This window comes from Eupeodes corollae, chromosome 2 (assembly GCF_945859685.1).
Source record: "Eupeodes corollae chromosome 2, idEupCoro1.1, whole genome shotgun sequence".
NCBI lineage: Eukaryota > Metazoa > Arthropoda > Insecta > Diptera > Syrphidae > Eupeodes > Eupeodes corollae.
Window position 1 is genome coordinate 135,042,330 of NC_079148.1, and position 22,570 is coordinate 135,064,899.

The following is a 22,570-nucleotide window of genomic DNA, read 5'->3' on the forward strand; positions in this document are numbered from 1 at the left end:
TAAAATGCTCATGCGACTTAGAGCTTCATTTTTCCCATAGTACGTTCAAAAGAACGTAGGTGATGAGTTCCGCCTCGGTAATTCAAATTAACACAAGAGCAAATAAGGTGCATCAATTTCACCGTTTGTGAATTAATTAAGAAATATTAAATCATTAATAACACGCCTTTGTTGGAGAGATTGCAATTGAAGAAGTAGAATACGATGTTCATAGGGAGGCAGATCATAGGGATCTTCCCAAGGAAGACCTTTTAGGGCAAAGCGAATGAAATTATGTTGAATTGATTCAATACGTTTTCTATAAATTTCGTAATAAGGAGTGCATACTTGCGATGCATATTCAAGATGAGGACGAACATGGCAATTGAACAAAGAAAGAGTAACATTGAACTCCTTTGCCCGGCGTTTTATAAAACCAAGCATAGAACCTGCCTTATAAACAGAAAATTACACCTAAATCTTTAAATGTGGAGACACGACAGAGTTTTTGCTGTGATATACAGCAGTCAAATACGTTACCGATTAGTTTTTTAGTGAAAGTTATGGTCTGGCATTTGAAAGGGTTGAGTGAAAGGCTATTTTTTCCACACCAAAAGGGAAACTATCAATGTCGGCTTGTAAAATGATACGATCATGGGTGGACTTTATAATCTTAAAAATTTTCATGTCATCAGCAAAAATGAGAACTTCTGTTGAAAGTAGACATGACGATACGTCGTTAATAGACAGGATGAACAGAAAAGGGCCAAGATGGCTTCCCTGGGGAACACCAGATTGAGCAACAAAAGGTTTTGAAAGACAATTTCTAAATTTTACCTCATAGGATCTGTTTTCAATTTATGATTTGATCCAATCTAAAAAAAATGGTGGAAAACCAAGAGCTTTGAGGTTAAATAAAATAATTCCGTGGCTAAGTTGGTCAAAAGTTTTAGAAAAGTTAGTGTATACACAGTCAACTTCATAACCTTGTTCTAAAGCGTTTGAACATATCTTTGAGAATGTGGGGAGATTAGTAACGGTTGACTTTTTTTTCACAAAACCATGTTGCTGTGCGCAAATGAGATTTTTACTAAAATGTGCCAAACTTTCACAAACAACTTGTTCAAACAATTTAGGAATGCAAGGAAGCTTTGCAATGGGCCTGTAGTTTGTTATATCCGCCTTGTTACCTTTCTTGAAAATTGGTGTTAGAAATGACTATACTGACTACTGGGAAATTCGCTTGTTTTTAGAGAAAGTTTAAATAAGAATGTAAAGGGTTCAACTTAAATATTACTACACCTTTTTAATAATATCGGGGGAATACCATCGGGATTGTCAGAGCAGTCATCATTCAACGCAGATAAAAGATCAAGGACCGTACTCTGTAGCACAGGGATGTGACAACAGCTAGTTTGCGAAAAGGAATGAAGACTAAGAAAATATACTTCATCAACTTCTTGAGGGCTATTAACGAATGACTCACGGAAATTTGTTGCGAAAGCGCTACAGATATCAACAGTTTCATCTAACGAAAGGTTCTTGAAAGTGAAGTTAACTGGAAAGCCATTTGATTTTTTCTTTAAGCTTACAAGTTTCCAAAATTTTTCAAGATTCCCTTTCAAAGAGGTGCCAATATCAGTAACATAACAAGCGTTTACAAAATAAGAAAGAGACTTAAATTAATTAAATAATTCTACATAAACAGAGAAGTTGTTTGGAGACAGAGTTTTGAAATAAGTTTTCCATGCATTATTTCTTTTGCTACGAAGTAAACGCAATTCTTTCGTGTACCAAGGGCGGTTAATGTTCGTATTTCTTGATTTCTTGAAAGGAAGGTTTTTTTCTAAACAATTATTAGAGATCTTATAAAAAATTGAAACTGCTTCGTCAATATTAGAAAATGCTAAAGTATCAGCAATTCCAGAAATGGTTAAATCTTCAGACAACTGCTGGAAATTGGCTTTTCTGAAATCAAAATTATATAAGCAGTCAAAGGAATTACTGTGATCAGTAAAGCAATTTCTTAAGTCAAAAAAAAAATGTCCAAAGGGGGGTGATATTTATCAATATTAGTAATACCTGATCTAGAACAAGAGTACTAATAACGTCAGAAGAAAATACTAAATCGAGAATTCAATTTTTTGAGTTTTTAATACAGCCTGTTTGCTGTAAGTCAGTAAGAAGGACTTTATCGAGAAAAGATAGTTCCAATTGTGAAGAAGAGAGAGGTTTCAAGGCAAGATTCGTCTTCCGATGGAATCCAGTCAATGTGTGGTAAATTAAAATCACCTAGAAGTAAAATATTGGTGTCAGCGCAGGACAAACTGATTACAAAGTCTAATGCGATTAGAGTTCGCTATAAACAGACTCCAAACTTTTTGGAGGAATTTCTGTAAACTTCGAACTTTTGGCTTAGTTTTCAAAGAAACACCTCTTTTTTGACTTTGTGTAAATCCTTTGACTAAAGTCTCTGCAGGCCATATAATTCTATTGCAAATTGAATCGAAGAACGTGGGATTCATTACTAATTTTAAAAAAGAAACTGCAGTTTCACAAGCATTAGCTTTCAACTTAATCGTTCGTTATATTCTTGGATTACGTAGATATGATAGGATATCTGTTTTTTTACCTAGCGCTTACTAGACATGTCTTTCGAAAAATAAATAGAATTTCGTAGTTTGATTTTACTTTCCGACATACTTATCGCACACCAACGAAAATATTGTTTTGACAGAGTAAGAAGGGTGACCTCAAACAGATCTTAGCATCTAATTATCCTTCTTTACTCATATTTATAAATTCGGTTAAGCTTGGGAACACTTTACCTCGTAGTATAAAACGCAACAAGCAATAAAAGATTGCTTAGATCTCATTTTTCAATATGAACATTTTGAATAATCATTGAATTTTTGTATTTTATGATAGTTTTAATAATTAAAGTATTTTTTGTATTATCTTGGCTCAGCCTTTTTTGTGAAACAAGCTTACAATCACTTTATAAGATTTTAAATCTAAATGTTGCTTAGCAATAACGTTAATTAAATAAAATTAAAAATTAAATAAAAAACCTATTTATGGGAGTTATTTTTCTGGGGCAATACAAACACATAATTTTTAAAGGTTTTTGTCCAAAAATGTTTTCTTCAAAAAAATGCTGCTCAAAACGTTTATTTCCAGTGCATTGTAATAAAGCCAAGTGGAAATAGGCCAAATTAGAAGAATTGGCCTTGTTTTACTTTTGTCAAGTGTATTAAAAACAATTTCCAACAGTTTGTTGGTTGGCACTCTGGCTAATAAGTGAAAGTTTGTGAAAATTAAAGCTCCGTAAAAAGAATATTTTATTTAAATAAAAAAGAAAAATATTTTAGTTTAAAAATACAGTTTTTATAGTAAATTAAAATAAAATTTCAACACAAAATAAAAAAACAAAAAAACCACTGGTAAGTTTTGTTAAAAATAAAACAAAAAAAATGCCCTTATCGCGATCTCCAACTGTGAAAGACCAAAATCCAGCAAAAAGAGCTTATATGGAAATGACACCGCCTAAAGCATCTAATTCAAAGGTAAACATAAACCCAGTTGGCAATATGGCGATCAGCGAATTAGACAAAATGCTGCAAAATTCTTTGGGTAATTTGTTGGATATAAAGCTGAAAGACGTAGCGACTAAATCCGACATTGAAGGAATAAGTGCTGAAATTTCTATATTGAAACAAAGCAACGCTGAACTAAAGACTCAACTGAACAAAATGGAGTCCCGATGTGTTTTGTTGGAGAAACAAGTGGAGTTGCTTGAAAAAAAATCAAACGAAAAGAATGTTGTCGTTCATTTGCACCCTACTAATAGCCAAAACGCAGTAGAGAAAGCGAAAGAAATCTGTCTTGATTTATTGCAAACAAACAACTCGGATAAAATAACTACAGCAAAACAAATCGGAAGATCAGCGACAAATGTAATTGTTGAAATGGCGAACAGAGAAGATGTTTCTCGGATTCTTCGAGCAAAGAATAAGCTACAAAACACCGGCACAACAATTCACAAGGACTATCCAGCAGCGGCGAGCGAACGAAGAAAAAGGTTAAACAATCTGAGAAGAAACATCACTTCAAATAATAAAGGCATTAAGTGCCAAATTAAAGGAGAAACCCTTTTGATTGATGAAAACAAATTTTTTTTCGATAAAAGTGGCAAAATAATTTCGGACGCAGAAGATGGTTTGTTTACACTTAAACAGCTGGTTGGTGACACATTTGATCTGACAACGCTGGAACTGGAAGACTGGAATAATGAGAAGTCAACAGAAGACAACACCAGAGCTTCTCAAACTTCAAGTGGTGTTCACACGAGACATGTTTGATTGTAATGCCGTCTGCCATAAAAATAGTTTAATTAAAATTAGAAAAAATGAAAATTGTTCAGAATCTTTTAATTATACAATACTTTCTTATAATGTTGCAGGATTAACCAATAAGACTTTGTTTGTAGATTTGTATGAATTTGTTAATCAATTTGATTTTGTTTTTTTATATGAGACATTTATTATGGAAAATAATTTTACGAATTTTGAAAGTAAATTTAGGAATTTTGAATTTAAATTAGTTCCAGCTGTTAGAACACAATCAAGGGGAAGAGCTAGTGGTGGTTGCTTCTTCGGATTAAAAAAAAATCTTAAAAATATGTGTTGCGAATTTAAAGTATACGAAGGCGTTATTTTTGTTGAACTGTTTTACAAAGAAAAATGTTTCCGAATCCTGACGACTTATGTATATCAACTGCAATCAATGGAATACAGATTTTGAACAACTAGAAGGTGTAATAACTCGTGGTAAAACATCTAACCTGCTGGTGGTGGGTGATATGAATGCGAGGACAGGAAGACAAGCGGGAAATGAAAATGAGATCCTATGAATTGAACGAAATTCGAAGGACATTATTGTTAATGCAAGAGGACTGAAGCTTACATACGGTTTAAGAATTCAAAATGGAACTAGCTTATCGGATACGAACGGAGAATTTACTTTTGTTGGAGGACAAGGTAGCTCGGTGATTGATTATAGTTTGGTAGGTAGTGAATGGAATGAACTGATTGTTGATTTGGAAATCCATAATGTACCTTACTCTGGCCACTTTCCAATCGCCGTAAAATTTAAACTTAATACCAGAGAAGCAAATTAATCGAGAATTATGAATACCTTACCGAAAATAAAATTGAAATCGAAACACAAGTCAGAGTATCAATTGAGATTAAATAATGCACTGATATGCCAAAGAACTTACGATTTACCTCAGATAGAAGAGATAATCAAAGCATCTTACTACACAGTTAACACCAACACTCAGCGAAACTCTTCGGCACCATGGTATGATGGCGACTGTAAAAAATACAGAAAATTATCGTTTGGCTGGTTAAGAGCGTATAGGACCTCAAATGAGGACTATTTCAGACACCAGTATTTGATGGCTAATAAGGCGTACAAAGAAATATGTAATAAAAAAAGGCTGTTTTCTACGAAGCTGAATCAAGACGATTAGCGCTATGCAAAAACTCAAAAGATTTTTGGAACTTGGCAAGACAGCTGAATGGCAAACGGTTTTCAATCCAAACGAACTTGAGTCCAAACCTTCTGGCAGCTCACTTTGAGAAACTGTTGAATCCAGTACATGAGACACCTTCGGTGGAATACCCTATAGCAGCCTATGAATGTGGTGTTCTTGATGCTACAATTAGCTACCAAGAAGTAATATCAGCTGTAACGAAGCTTAAAGATGGAAAAGCTGCAGGTTCGAATGGCATATCAGCTGAATTTTGTAAGTATGGGACACCAGAACTACTCACAAGGCTAACTTTCATATTTAACAATATCATGGAAACCGGGACTATACCAAATGAATTCAAAGAATCGATTATTTTTCCGATTCACAAGAAAGGAAACATGGCCGAACCAGCTAATTACAGAGGTATATCGTTCTTAAATGCTTCATACAAGAATTTTACACTAATACTACAGAAACGATTCAACGAATGGATTGATAGCGACAAACTACTGCATTAGTACCAGGCAGGATTTAGAAGTGGATATTCAACGATCGATCATATTTTTACCCTTAGATGTATGGCTGAAACATTCCTTCGCAAGAAAAAGAAGCTATATGCCTTCTTCGTCGATTTTAGAGCTGCTTTCGATATGATCGATAGAAATGCTCTATTTTATAAGCTATATAGTAAAGGTATGTCATGCAAGTTTGGAAGAGTCATACAGAATCTCTACGACGACACAACAAGTAAAGTATGGAATGGTGAAGCGCTTTTGGGAGAATTTAAAACACAATCGGGAGTCAGGCAAGGTTGTACATTGAGCCCAAGCATGTTCGCCATGTTCATTGATGATCTGGTTGACATTCTGCCATGTGGAGTAGAGTACGCGGGGATGATAATAAAACTATTGATGTTTGCAGACGATATTGTTCTGTTGGCAGCCTCTTCTGAATCATTGCAGTTGATGATTAACCGATTATTCGAATACTGTCGGGTTTGGAATCTGATAGTTAACCTCGACAAATCCAAGATTTTAATATTCAAAAGTGGAAGAGGCCGCAAATGTGCAAACGAAAAATGGCATTATAATGGAGAAAATATAGAGGTTGTATAACGGAATTCAAATATCTAGGAGTTATTTTCACGCAAAACCTGAGTATGGAAAAACATCTGAAGGAAAAATTAATGAAGGCAAAATGTGCAATCAGTGCTACATGGAATAGATGCTTTCATAACAAAAGTATAGCACACAGCAGTAAATTCAAATTATTTGAAGCGATATCAACATCAATCCTTTTCTACGCAGCTCAGACATGGGGTATAAGGCAGTACGATACGGTGGAAAATCTTCTACGATACTACTGCAAAAGAATCTTCCAGCTTCCGCGTAGCACACCTAACTACGTTATCATGTTAGAAACAGGAATCTCGCCATTGTTCATTCGAACATTAAAAATGCAAGTGGATTATGTCACGAAAGTCTTGAAGATGGATGATAATCGACTAACTAAAATAGTAGCTCTTGAAGTCATAAGGACAAAGACAAGTTGGTGCGCTGATTGGTTGGAACTTGCTTCAGAATGTGAGATAGTCTTAAACCTGTGCAGTGAAGAATTAGAAACTTCGTTTTATCAACTCATTGCTGCAGTGAACTTAAAACATCGTGATAAATATTTAAAGGAGGCAACAGGATCTATCTACAGACAACTATATAGCCAATTGAATCATAACCTGGAGGAGAAAAATTATTTTAGGGATGACAATAGTGCAGCCGAGATTTCAATGATGGTAAAACTGCGGAGCGAACTTATGCCACTGAACTACATACCTCATAGAGATGATTTACCCATTGTGTGCTCTTTGTGCAACTTAGGTGAAAGAGAAGATAATTTTCACTTTATGGGTAAATGTCCGATCTTAAGAGAAATCAGAAGGGATGTATTCGGAAGTGACATGTTGACACAAAGCCAAATTATACAACTGCTTAACAATATGGATATACAAAAATTATACAAATACTGCAGGCTAGCTCTTCTCTATAGAAACAAAATCATAAATGAAAGCTTCTAAGATAAACTAATTTTTTTTTTTTTTTATAAATATATATTGCAAAAATACATACGAATTATTGCTAAAAAAAATGTTCATATTATGTGAAATTTTCATGTTTTGTCAACTAGGCAGACGGCAAAATGCCATGCTTTTTTGTTTTTGTAAATTAGGAATTTAATCATTGAAAAAATAATAAAACCAATCTAAATCTAAAATCAATTTCCAACAGTTGGTCTTGCAGTGAAATAAAGCCAAACAAGGTCAATTTTTGAAAGATGGGCTTGAACTCAATCAATCAAAATTTCAGTGTCAGCTATAAGCCTATTTATTTTGAATTTAAATGTCAATTTTGAGATAAATAAAAGGATTATTAATATCTGATTGAAAATGGAATTCCTTCACCTTTGTGTACTTAGGGACGATAACAAAACAAAACAAAGCAAAAAACATACAAAAATAATATGGACATTCCATTGTAATTGACAATTATTAAACCACGAGATAATAATTTAAAGTGATCTGATGATGATATTAACATAAATACCCTGATGCACCACAATTAAACCGAAACAACACCTCCATTGCATTTTGCATACCTTTGCAAGGGTGATAGGGTCTTAATTGATAATGAGGCCATAAAGCCGAATTCCAGTTTGATAATTTCAATGTACATATGTATGTATGTACATAGGTAAATAGACTTTCCCTTATGCATACATATGTATATGCGTTTGATTATATTATATTATTATTATATTATGTGTATCTGGGATATGTTTCTGCCCGCAAGCCCATTAAAATCTCATCAATTGCATGCAAGCGGTAGATATAACTAAAATCCTGCATATCCGCCTTCTATAAATACCGCTTCATACCAGAAAGAGTGATAAAGTTTGGGGGGGGGGGGGAGGTGTAGTGCAATGGATATTATATCGAGTCAAAAGCAGGACAATCCCATGTGGAATTCAATTAGTTTGAGGGTGGCCGGCGCACTCACTTGCACATCACCCACTACTCTGCTCGCTATTCCTATTTATATCCTTTTTATCTACATAAACTCAGACACACCCTGTGACAGCAAAAACTAATTATCCTGCGGACATTAACATTTTATCAGCCACATTACGGGAGTTGCATGAAAGAAAACATGCATGCAGAAGCATTAACTGTGGCGGATTGTCATCCTTGTGGTTGCTGCTGCACATTGGTGTGGGCGGTGACGGTAGCTTGAATCCTTTTTTAAGCAATATTCCCTACTCCACCGTCGCACCGCTGCTGACACCATCTACCGTGTCGAAGTTTGGCTTAAACTTTTGTACAAAACAAGAAGAAAAAAAAAGAAGGAAAACATAACGGATCCTATTGAAAATAAAAAAGGACACCAGTTTGCGCAGATAACGAAGGAAATTTGCATTTTGTTGGCCCTGGTGGTTGGTTTTGGAATAAAAATGGACATTAATTCGTGTCATAATGGTGTCATGGAAAGGATTTATTTTTTATATTTCAACAAGGATTTTTTTTTTGTAGCTGCAGGATTAAAGCCACCGTTTGTACTTTGCGATTCCATCGGCTTTAATGTATTTCCGGAATAAGGTAACATGAAGGAATAAAAAAAAAAACGAAACAGTCTCAGTGTCAGTATAGTGAGTAGCGTGTACCTCCTCTGAAGTGCAGTATGTGTATGTGTAAGTGTATTTTTGTCCTCGTTCGACTGGTATTTTGTTGCGAAACGAGTCCCAAATGCCGCATAATCCTTTTGAAATCACAAACACGCACTCTTCCTCCATAAATTCCGAGCCTTATTCCCACACATAACGGAGCCCTATTTATTGTGGACACAGTTGACCACTTCAAAGCGAGGACCTATACCCATCTACAAAAGCGGTGACGAGGATATGTGGTAAGGGCGGGAGTATATGTAAAAACATACATACAAATATACACATAGACCTGCAACAACAATAACGAACGTGCTTTTGATCATAATCGCGCTGTGCATGTAGTCTTTCTGTATATACACTCTTGCTAGGAGGTCCTTTTGATTTAATCCTTTGAATTTGTTGTTTCTTTATAAATTGGTAATTAGGAGTGCCTGGCATATCCTATACCCAGATTTACACAGACAGTGTTGTTAGTGTATAGAGAGTGATTTGTTTTTAAGGTTTGATGATACCGAAAGCGGAAATTAGGAGGGACCATGATTGGATGGGAGTTTGAGATATAGGGATGGTTAAGGACTCACGCCTTCCATGACATGGAAGTATTTATAAGGTTCAAAGAAAAGTTAAGTATTCGATCTTATCCTTGTCCCTTTTTCCATAATGAGAAACAAATTAATCGATTTATAAGATAAAAATAAATAAAAAATGAACGAAGACTATATTCGCTCTCTTTTTTGTTGGTATTTGTAAATCTGCTTTAAGTAAGGATAAAAAACAGAAAGTTTTAGGTTAAAGTTAATAGACTATACTGGTTCATTTTTGGGAAAAGGTTTTTTTCGTTGCTTTGTTAAAAAAAAGGAACCATTTATACCAACAAAGGGATGGATATGTACCTCATGAATCTGTTTAGGAACTTACTTAACTTGTTTTTCCTGTTTCCGTCCTTAACGGAAACAAAAAGGTTTTTTCTTCCTTATTAATGAATGAGTAACATCAGATAATTGATTGATTTGGGCTTGGATTGGATCGGATCGGATCACAAGCAAAGCATCACAAGAAGTGAGTTATCATTATAAAAGGTTTAAGCATACTTAACAAGGGTAAGCTCTCTGTTCATCAACTTCGGGTTAAGTGCCGATAAATGAATTATTTTTTTCTGGAAGTTGTAAATAGACAATAAAGGGTCACCAGAATGTTAAAACATAATTGAGTATGCATAGAATTTTCAATTTTTATACTAAGAACGAGTATTTCTAAAAACAATGAAAGGATGTTTACTTTATTGAAAATAGAACAGTATGTCATCAACAATGGAAAACATTAGCAATCAAAGGGCAGCCATGTCCTTTCATTGATAAATTCACGCATTCGAGACTGTATAAGTTTGTCTCAATAACTTTAAAAATTCAATTTAGAAGGCCTTAGACAATATTGTGCAATATTAGCAGGGACCTTATTTTGTATGTGGTACCAAAGAACAGTGTCGAAAGATGTAATATCACAAGATCTCGCTAGTTGATTTAAATTTTCGAGAATATAACCGTCAGGACTATTTCAAACTGGCTTTAAACAATTTAAATGCATTTTTATTAAAAATTCGTTCTATTTTTAGCAACAGTATAGTTTCTACTTTCGAAATGTCACAAGATGATAGCTTCAAAAGTGATACCTCACCAAATATCGTTTTTTTTAAATTAAATCTTTTATTCTGAAACCCTACGCATGAGCTTGATGCTGACACTTTTTAAATTAGGCCAAGTGAAAGCTTTCAGAGTCCTTAAGCCAAAATTTGACTGGTATTGGTTGAATAGTAGTATCTGTGTCATAGTCACTGCAGAGGCATGTCATGTTATAGGTCTTGGGTTCGAACCCTTCCTATACCACTTTAAGTTTTTTGTTTGGGTACTGGCTCTTTCGAGGAATTGAAAAATCCTCCAAGAGTAATTACTCTAATGAAAATTGCTTTCATAAATTGCTTGGCACAAGAACTGTAAGTCCCCTCCATCCCTAAATTGACACAAACAGGAACAGTAAAAGTTGTAAGTCACTGGGCTCTAGGTCTTTACGGACTGTCGAGAACGTAATTTTTTTCATTTTTTTTATTTGATTATACGCGTAGTCCAAAAAGTACCCGTACAGCAGCCTAATTAAGCATTATTTGGTAAAAACTTAAGTGTTAACATTGAAAAAATGTAAGTTTCCACCTTCACCTTCTTACCAAAGTCAAAAAAAAGTGTCACCATTGATTCCGTCAATCCGTCTATTCTCGATCCTACAGCCTTAAATATTGAATCAATTGAATTTAAAAAGATTTTAAGCCGATTCGGGAAGAGCTTTTTTTACAAAAATTTTAGACTGAAATAAAAGTATTCCAATTTGGTCAAACATCAAGTGTTCGAAATTTCTCAAAAACGGCCCAATAGAATTTTATGTAATTTTTTCTAAATTCTTTTAAGATATTTAAATGCATTAAAATTCTTGATTTAATTTTTTTGTTTTTAGTTATGTTCTTAAATTCATGTTTATTAACTTCCCATAGGAAGTTATTGTAATGGGTTCGATTTGTCAAATTGAAAATTTTGACATTTCTCGCGGTTTTAAGGTCCCTACAGTCGAAATAAAAGATTTTTAGAGATATTTTTGTGGGTGCGTATGTAAGGGAATTTTTTTTTTGTCGTGCATAGCTCAAGAACCAGAAGAGATATCGACTTTACATAAATTTTGTTATATAGATAATATTGCAGAAATATGCAGAAAGGGCTCTCAAGAAAATTACTTGGGTGGTTTTTTTACCATAGTAGTTTAAAAAAAAGAGGAACATTTTGGTTAACCCTTTATATCTCACGAACCAATTGACTTGAATTAAATTTTATATTATAAGTTGTAACGGGATACCAAACCATTATATTTGGGAAACAAAACTTACGTTTTTTTTATAAATCGAAAAAAACTGAAGAAAAAAATGTGTCATCTCAAAAATTTTACGAATAAAAAAATGATTTGATCTCCAAAACAATTTTGTGCAACGGTAAAATTGTGAGAAAAATCAAAATAAAAAATAAAAACCTAAAAAAACATTGCTAAAAGTTGATAGAAATTGAATTTCGACTCAAATATCTTTTCAAAATATTGTTGCCAACATTCGATAAAATTTTGAGAAGAATCAAATTGACAGTTTATTTTATAAAAATAAAAACTTAATAAAACTTTACTCAAAATTGGTAAAAATTTAATTTCGACACAAATATCATTTCAAAAATTTGAGATTATGGCTTTCAACTAATTTTCGCTCATAAGAAATATTGTTTTCAACATTCGGAAAAATCTAATTGACTATTTTTTTAACAAAAAGAAATAACTAAACAATAAATTAATAAAAGTTGGTAAAAATTGATTTTTGACTCAAATAACTTCTTAAAAGTTTGAGATGTCGGCTTTAAACTAATTTTATCTTTTGAAAAATATTGTTGTCAACATTCAGTACAATTTCAAAAAAAAAATCTAATCGACAGTTTTTCATACAAAAAATAATAAAAATTTGCTTTCGACTTTAATAGCTTTTCAAAAATTGAAAATATTGGTTTCAAAATTATTTTATTTCGCAGAAAATAATGAATTCAGTAATTTTCTTTATAAAAATCCAACAGTCCGGTTTTTCATAAGAAAACTAAAATATACAAAAAATAGTTCGCAAATTTGGTAAAAATTGATGTATTGATGAATTGATGGTTACCGATATCTCTCAAATTATATAAGAAATAAAAAAGTTAAGAAATGCTCCTAAAATTGGTTAATATTTGTATTCTACTAAAAATCTATTCACCAAAACTAGATTTTTAATCTAAACTATGTTATTAAATGGAAAATATTATAATTTTTGAAACTTTTAAGAATAATTCAACTGACTGCTTTTTAACCCAACTACCAAGGAAGACAAATCGACATACGGGATGGGAAGTTATCAGCTTGGTTCGCATCCCAGCCACTTTTTAACTTCCCATAGGAAGTTATTGTAATGGGTCCGATTTGTCAAATTGAAAATTTTGACATTTCTCGACGTTTCAAGGTCCCTAGAGTCGAAATAAAAGATTTTTAGAAAGATGTCTGTGCGTGCGTGTGTACGTACGTTCGTACGTCCGTACGTCCGTACGTCTGTACGTCCGTACGTCCGTACGTTCGCGACGTTTTTTTCGTCGTCCATAGCTCAAGAACCAGAAGAGATATCGACTTCAAATAAATTTTGTTATACAGATAATAAAGCAGAAAGATGCAGAAAGGGCTCTCAAGAAAATTTCGTGGGTGGTTTTTTTACCAAAGCAGTTTAAAAAAAAGGTGAACATTTTGGTTAACCCTTAATATCTTACGAATCAAAAACGCTAGAGACTTGAATTAAATTTTATATAATAGACTGTAACGTGATCTCAAAGAAGTATATTTTTTTTTTAAAAAATCTATCTAACGGTTTTTTTTCTAAATCAAAAAAACTGAAAAAAAAAATTTGTCACCTCCTAAATTTAACGACTAACATATGATTTTATCTCCAAAACAATTTTGAGCAACGGAGAATAATGTTTTAAAAATGTGATAAAATTTTGAGAAATACGAATTGACAGTTTTTTTTATAAAAAATAAAAATCTAAAAAAAACATTACTCAAAGTTCGTAAAAATTAAATATCGATTCAAATATCTTTTCAAGAACTTGAAATTATGGCTTCAAGCTTATTTGATCTTATAAGAAATATTGTTTTCAACATTCAATAAAATTTTGAGAAAAATCGAATTGACAGTTTTTTTACAAAAAATAAAAACCCAAAAAAAAAATTAATAAAATAAGGTAAAAATTGATTTTCGACTCAAATATATTTTCAAAACTTTGAGATATTGGCTTTAATTTAATTTTATCTTTTAAAAAATATTGTTGTCAACATTCAGTAAAATTTTGAACAAAATCGAATTGACAGTTTTTTTTATAAAAAAATTAAAAACCGAACAAAAATTAACAAAATTTGGTAAAAATTGAATATGGATTCAAATATCTTTTCAAAAACTTGAAAGATAGACTTCAAACTTATTTTACCTTATAAGAAATATTGTTTTAAGCAATCTGAAAGATGTTGAGAAAAATCGAATTGACAGTATTTTTACAGAAAATAAAAACCTTAAAAAAAAATTTATAAAAGTTGGTAAAAATTGATTTTCGACTCAAATGTCTTTTCAAAAATTGTAGATATTGGCTTTTAACTACTTTTATCTTTCAAAAAATATTGTTGTTAACATTAAGTAAAATTTTGAAAAAAATCGAATTGATAGTTTTTGTACAAAAAATTAAATACCTAAAAAAAAATTTAACAAACGTTGGTAAAAATTGATTTTCGACTCAAATATCTTTTCAAATCTATAAAATATTGGCTTCAAACTAATTTTATCTTATAGAAAATATTGTTTTCAACATTCGATAGAATTTTGAAGAAAATCGAATTGACGGTTTTCTTACAAAAAATAAAATTCTAAAAAAAACAATACTAAAACTTGGTAAACATTTACTTTCGACCCAAATAGCTTTTCAAAAATTCAAAATATTGGCTTCAAACTTATTTTATTTTACAGAAAATTTTGTTTTCAATATTCAGTGATTTTTATATAAAAATCCAACAGTCCGTTTTTTCATAAAAAATAAAATCTATAAAAAATAGTACGCAAATTTGGTAAAATCGATACTAGCACATATAGACAAACTTTTAAGCAAGACAAATCGACAGACGGGATGGGAAGTTATCAGTGTGGGTCGCATCCCACCCTCTTTTTTATATTTTGAAATCTTAAAATACAAGCACTATTTTTAAAAAATCTTTTAAGATACAAGAGCATCCTTTATCGTCTCCTGCAAAATCAACAAAACAAAAGTTTTTTCCCTCATAAAAACTGGAAAATGTGTTTTTTCGTTTCGGTCACGAATCATACAATTTACTTGAGACAACAAAGAAATTAATGGTTAAATAGTTTTTCAAAGTAATTACGGTGTTCCGAAAGTAAAATTTTATCAAAATTCTCAAAACTCTGAGAGGAAAATAGAGGGTAAAGAATGTATTGGTTCCGAAAGCTATAACAAATAAAATACGCACAGCGATGCATTTTTAATGGACTTTTCCAAGTCTGAAAAAATATATTCACAGATCCACAAAAAAACAACTGATTGTGTCAAATCGCATAATTTTGGTAGACCTGGAGACTTCTCAAGCAAAAGAGCCACAATTGGCCTTGTTGAGGGCTTCCTATTTGCTTGTAGGAAATATTGACTGTGCAAATATTGATCTTCAGTCATTGCTTACAGATTATCAGTAGCACTGGTGCCTGCAGCAGCAATATTTTCGACAGAATGTGCATCACGATGATGCTCAGGTCTTACAACATCAGCAACGCTTCACAATTGTACCAATCACTTCCGTAGTCGGGCTGTTATAACGATAGAGCTACGTTTGAATCACCACTTTTGTACTATAGGTTAGTTTATTAATATTACTTCACTAAGATTGACAGATGAGCTTAAATCAGGGGTGCCAACACGTAACTTAATAGAACCGAATTTAGTCCATACAATCAAGTGTCCTCTATTGTTTCGGTAGATTTGGTAGCACACAAACTTCAAATTGACGTTTGAAACAGAAGTTTTCAATCGACCTAAATTAGTTATCATCGGCAGTGATTTTTGAATGAGAATTTGACCAATTTTATGAGTTGAATTAGCGAGGGGAATTCTTAAAACTGGCCATGGGAGGAAAAAAAGCAATATCCTTAAGGGAAAACTAATTGAATCCCTAAACACAGAGGGTCCTCCACAAAATGATCTTAAAGATTGGAAAAAAGTTGGTTGATGTTAAACAATATGCAAATATGTATGAACGTACAATATGTACAGACAATGTTTTTTTAGACCTAGAGTGATTTTAAATACAAGGTAAAGAATAAGCTAAGAAGTAATAAACTTCACTTAAAAGGCACTGGTGGAGGTCCATACATGCAAAAAACAATAGACGCCTTTGGAGGAAAAAATTATAGAATGCTTCGGTTTGAAAGCAGCAGTTGATGGAGTCCCTACAGCATAATCCTTTGGAGTTGGACAAAATAATTTTGTTGAAAGATGTAGGTATGTACCTGGTTTTATAAACACTTATTTTTGATTAAATTCTATAACAAAGAGAACTTATCATCGTAAAAAGAAAATTGAAACAAGAGTGAAATAATTTTAAAGAAAACTCATTTGAAATTTCATTTTATAGTTCACAATGATTTGTTTGAGTGAAAGTCACAATGGAACTCGTCTCAAATTACGTGCTCTCAAAAATAATTTGTTTCGAGTTGATCGATGATCGACAATGCTCCATTGTATCCATTGAAATCTGTTTTTTTGTAGTAGTAATTTTTAGCGGTAATTTCCACTTCATTCACTTCAAAATCATTACCATACAAATATTACCACTGTAATATTAAACTACAAAACTTACCTTATTTTTCAAGATATTCATTCAATGAATATCTTTTCTAAAATTTAAATATTTTTGAAAGTTAACTCGGTTTTTTTGTTCTTAATGGATTAAGAACATAAAAACTTATTGGAATGGTTTGAGACTTCTACGGGTGTTCCCCAAGGATGCATTCTCAGCCCAATTTTGTATGCCCTTTATATTGATGCTGTCACTGACATTCTTCCGAGAGTTGTATTTTTTGCGGGCTCCTTAGTCAAACTCTTACTGTATGCTGATGACCTGGTGCTATTGGCTGATACACCATATGCTCTGCAACTGCAAATCAACAGACTTCAAAACTACTGTTCAACTTGGGGCCTAAAAATCAATACAAGTAAAACAAAAGCTTCGATTTTTGAATCTAGACACCGAAGAAGGCTACTAGGAGTGCTGATAAACATACAAAGGAGAAAGGTAGTGAAGCCAAACTAGCTATAAATCTGATGTGGCCAACGTTTTTCAGCAACAGCAACATTGATGTAGCATCAAAGTACCGAGTGTTCAAAGCAACAGTCAATACTTGTATGTGTAATGGGGTGAATTCGAAAGTATCCAGAGGTTCTTTTTCAAACGACTACTCCGATTACCTAACGCAACACCAACGTATACTTCACATGTGGAGTCAGGTTTAGCACCGATTTACAAACAAAATCTTAAATCGAATGACAAATATCTGACTATAGTAGTGAAAAGAGAAAACGGACTACATAAGTCAATTCTGTTAGGCAACTTCGAAGAAACGTAACACTTTTCAAAGAATCGAACTATCTTGCTATGGCACAAAATGTAACGCTTCCTTTAACTGAAAATAACCTTAATTAATGACAGAATTTACTTGATGACCTGAAAGTAGAAACATTTACAGGAACCTGAACCACCAATTTTCATCAGATATGAGTTATTTTTGCAAGGAACTCACTGCAGAAACTATCGGTATCATCTTTTAGGCTAGAGTCGAAATACTTAATCAAAACTTTGTGACCCGATTTATCAAAAATCTGCGCTCTCTGCAATTTAAGAGAACTTGAAGGTACTCACCAATTTATAGCAGTTTGCCCAATATTGCAAAAAATAAGGCGATTATATTTCCAAGACAGTTTTTTGACATTAAACGAGCTTATTGATATTCTCAACGGATCAATTGCTTGGGTAAATCTCTTTAAGTTTTGTAAACATGCGTTGTCATATCGCAATAGTTTTTTAACCTTAAGAAATATTCTCCCAGTTAAAAAATATATCAAATATTTGTGTTTCAAATCACGTGAAAATTGAATAGTAGATATTTAGGTATGCTCCAAGTTATTAAAATTGCTTAAAGGTGTAATTTCTTTCAAATTTAAAATGTATCTCAACATTATCTATCATTACTATGATCTATAAACTAATTGTATTTAAACAAAAGCTAATCCTTTTTTAAGATTCGATTTTTCTTTAACAATTTTCTCTTTAAAAGTCGAATAAGTTGATAAAATAAAAAAAAAATGTAAAAAACTGTTTACTGAAGATTTAAAAACTTTTATATTTTATTTATATGTATTTTAGTTTAAAAAAATACCTATCAGGCAGACGGCAGCTTTGCCATGTCCTTATGTTCTTAGTTTTAATAGAATGTTAATCTTATATATTCTAATAAAGAAATTTATCTATCTATTTATCTAAAAACTTATTTGTATTTCTTGAAATAGAAAATAAAACACAATTTTTAAACAAAGATTTCTACCACATTCCACAGGAACAAAATCTGAAGAGCTCAAAATATAATTTGTTGACAATGTTTATGAAAGATGCTGAACTCGTTTAACAATAAACATACAGTAAAGATGTAATGATTTTTAGCACACTTTTATTGTTTTATGTATTAAAATATAGATATTTATTTTCCTAACTTCAACCCATAGGGAGAGAGAGGGGAAGAGAAATTGATTAAATCTTATCAAATTCCTGGGTCAAACATTATGATCTTATTTTTTTTAAATGTTATTATTTTTGTTTTATTTACATAAAAATAGACATTTTGCACTTTCATTTATTCATTATTCATTATTCTTATCAAAATCATAATGTTTTTTAAAAATCCAAATAATAAGTATTTTTAAAATTGGCATCAGTCTCAATCAAGCAGTCTCAAATATTACGCCATGGCGTTAATGAGCCTCGACAGTATTTTTGTGTTCATCCTCATATTTTGTTTTTGCAAAGAAGCAACACCTTCATTGGATTCACCATATTATAAATTACCAACGGCAATAATCCCAACGAAATATAAACTTCACATCGAAACCTTAATCCATCAGAATGTGTTGCCCTACAATGGAAGTGTTTCGATTGATGTTACAATTAGAGAACCAACAAATGAGATAATTTTGAATGCAAATCATCTTCGAAATTTGAATATAACTTTGTACAATCTTGAAAGTGGATTGACCCTTGAGAGCCCCAATCAACTCGAGTATGAATTTGATAATGAAAAAGAACAGTTGCGGATCTTTTGGCCTGAATATCCTTTGAAGCTTCAAATTGGTCAACAATATCGGCTGAAAATTGATTTCGTCGGAAAAATTGCTGACGGCGAGGTTTTTGGATTTTTTAAATCAACATATTTGAACGATGAGGGAAATCCAGTGTGAGTAGATTTTTATTTCTAAAACATCGAGTTATTATTAAGAATTTGCAAAGTTTTATAACTACAACTACATTTTTCTAAGCAATTTGATCAGTGGAGATGTAAATCAAAACTTTTCACTTGTGTGGTTTCAAAGACAAACACATATTGGTGGAAGTTTAACAGATCTTTGAAACGTCAGAAAATCTAGATGGAAAAATTATAGTTTCACTTTAAAAGGATTCTGATACTGTTCTTAAGTTAAAAACCGAATGCAAGGAATTATGTTCGAATATTTCGCTATAAGTGTGAATTTGTTGACGCAGTTCAAATATTAGTATACAGATTTTGGCCTTTCCTATACAAATTGTTTTTGTTTTTCAAATTTTAGTCAACTAGCAGTCACACAATTTGAACCAAACAGTGCCCATCTAGCTTTTCCCTGTTTTGATGAGCCTGCATTTAAGGCAAAATTCATCATAAGTATCACTCATGGCTCGAACTATTCTGCTGTTTGTAATATGCCAGTTGATGGTGATTCCATTTTAAGGTAATTTTGATTTTTTTGTCTTCATTATTTGATGATTATCATTAATATTGTTTTCAAACTTTTCTTAGTTCAACACCCAATGGAGAAATGACCACAACAACATTCCTCGAAACACCAACAATGTCACCTTACCTTGTTGCATTTGCTTTAACAGATTTCAAGAACATCAGTTCTGTTGTAAATGGTCTTGAACACCGCTTCTTCTATCCGCCAAATTCCAAAAACAATGGTTCCCTAGCTCTTCAAAATGCCATTAAAACAGTTAATGTTATGGAAAAATTAGTTGGAGTCAAGTACTCTTTACCGAAATTGGATCATATTCAAATTCCAAAACTATTCGGTTCGGCAATGGAAAATTGGGGTCTCATGACTTTTCAAGATAGCGAAATAATTTCGAATCAAAAGAATTACTCGAAGTTTGACTTGTTAAATGTGATTCGAGTTCAAAATCATGAAATTGCACATCAATGGTTTGGAAATTTGGTAACACCTGCTTCGTGGAATTATATTTGGTTGAAGGAAGGATCTAGTACATATTTTAGTTATGTTGCTGCAAACTTAGTAAGTACAGATTTTGTTCGCATAAGTTTAGGGGAATTTATAAGGTTTTCAATTTTAGGTATATCCAGAAGATAAAGTATTTGAATTGTTTTTGTTAAATGAAGTATCTGCTATTTACACTTTACCTCCTATGAACAATACATTGACAAGGATTATTAAAGAAGGAGATGACCCTAAGGACAATTACAATCAAGTTGCATATCAGTATGGTGAGTTTTTAAGTACAAAATATCAACGTCAAGACTGTGAAAGAATTTTGGAACTTTTTTTCGATGAAACGCAAATTCTTTCTTTATTATTTTAGTTCTGTGTTAATTTGTTTGTTACAGGTGGCGCTTTCTTTCGAATGTTCCATCACGCTATCGGACATGATACTTTTATGAAAGGAATCTTCAAATACTTGTTTCTATAGTAAGTTAATTGTTTTTAAGTATAAATTCTTTTGTATAAGCAAATGTTTTATAGTCAGTATTCGGTTGCTAATGAAGACGATTTCTTTGGCGCAATGCAAGCAGCTGTTGATGAGGACAACGTTGAATTATTCCAAAATAATCAATCAGTGGCTAATGTAATGCAAACATGGACTCATAATAAAGGAATTCCAATTGTATCGATCGTTCGAAACTATGAAACTGGTACAATAACTATTCGACAGAAATCCTGCACCGAGGATAAACTCCAGAAATGGTGGATTCCACTGAGTTTTGCCACTGCCGCAAATCCTGATTTCGAACGAACTGTTGCAGATTACATTATGCCTCCCCAAGCTGAAGTGACCATAGATCTGAAAGACCTGAATATTAGTCTTTCGAACAGTGATTGGCTAATTGTGAATAAACAACAAACTGCATTATTCTTTGTTGTTTACGACGATCTAAATCTTAAAATGATTGCAGAGGCTCTCATCTCAAATCCAAGCACCATTCATGAGTTCAATCGTGCTCAAATTTTTAGGGATATCAATGAAATCTTTGAATTTGATGCTATTGAACCAGTTCTAGAACTCCTACAATATCTTAAGCATGAGAAGGAATCATTAGCATGGTATTACGCAGTCGATTTAATAGTAAAAATTCTTCCAAGATTAGAAGGAAGCATTGCATTGCCAAAATTCAAGAACTTCATCTACGATGTAGCAATTGGATTCTATGATGAAAAATATCCCAATCTTCTTTCTTCTGAACACCAATTCTCAGCAGCTGATATAAAAACAAAAATAAAAATGATGGTATTAAAATTTGAAGTCGATGCTGTAACATGTCGAAATTATACAACACAATTTGCATTTGACTATATTGCTTTTAAAAATATAAATGATAAAGACATGCCATGTAAACAAAGTTTCTGTCAAGCTTTTCAAAATCTTACATTTGTGGATTTCATCACACTCTTGAGAAGATCACGTTCGACTGATGAAACGGACACTTTCAAAGGCTATGCGTTTTTAAGTGCACTTGAATGTATTGAATTTAGGGAAATATTTAAACTGGCTTTTGAGATCATGAGATCAAGTTTAGATGTGAACTTTTTAGAGTTATTTGATCATCTTCTGATTTCGAATCAATATTTTGAGGCATGGTTTTTGCATTACTATGATAGCATAGGAAAGGTAATATTTCAAAATATAACAACTTTTATTGATATTCGCAAATTTTTTATTAATTGGTGTATTTTTTCTAATGTAGGATGACCCCGATGCTGTTTTAATTTTCAATTATCGAACTGATAAAATTAACCAAAGGAAGACATTTATACAAAAGTATGAGAACAATATTAGTACCTGGCTTGAAAACTATGAGATGAAAAATCAGAAGAAAAGTTGAATACGATTGAAAGAAGAAGAATGAAATGTTCTTCAAAAGCATGTTGAACATTTTTACTGAATAAAAATCAAATGAAAACAAAATGTAGTATTTAAAATTTGTATTTTATTCACGTAGAATCAAATAAGTAAAATTTTCTAACTGAGGAACACTAGACGGACAAAATCCTGAAATTCAAAATCCGAATTTTGTGTTTTCTAAAAAGTGGTTTTCTAGATTTTAGGCTATTTTGTATTTTCTGGACTTATATTTTTTGAGAAGTAATAAAGTGATCAACA

The 22,570-nt window shown here is 32.2% G+C and overlaps 2 protein-coding genes across 2 annotated transcripts in view; one reads left to right on the forward strand and one right to left on the reverse strand.

Moving 5' to 3' along the window:
• LOC129944478 (uncharacterized) overlaps positions 1 to 22,570 on the reverse strand; it is a 106,794-nt gene that overhangs the window by 11,642 nt on the left and 72,582 nt on the right. The gene's annotated exons all lie outside the window — the stretch shown is intronic.
• On the forward strand, positions 18,860 to 22,380 carry LOC129944476 (aminopeptidase N-like). Its single transcript, XM_056053929.1, has 7 exons — positions 18,860 to 19,379; positions 19,750 to 19,908; positions 19,977 to 20,469; positions 20,528 to 20,678; positions 20,799 to 20,880; positions 20,935 to 22,078; positions 22,155 to 22,380. Exons 1-7 carry the CDS (start codon positions 18,895 to 18,897, stop codon positions 22,290 to 22,292), a joined length of 2,652 nt encoding a protein of 883 aa, XP_055909904.1. The 5' UTR covers positions 18,860 to 18,894; the 3' UTR covers positions 22,293 to 22,380.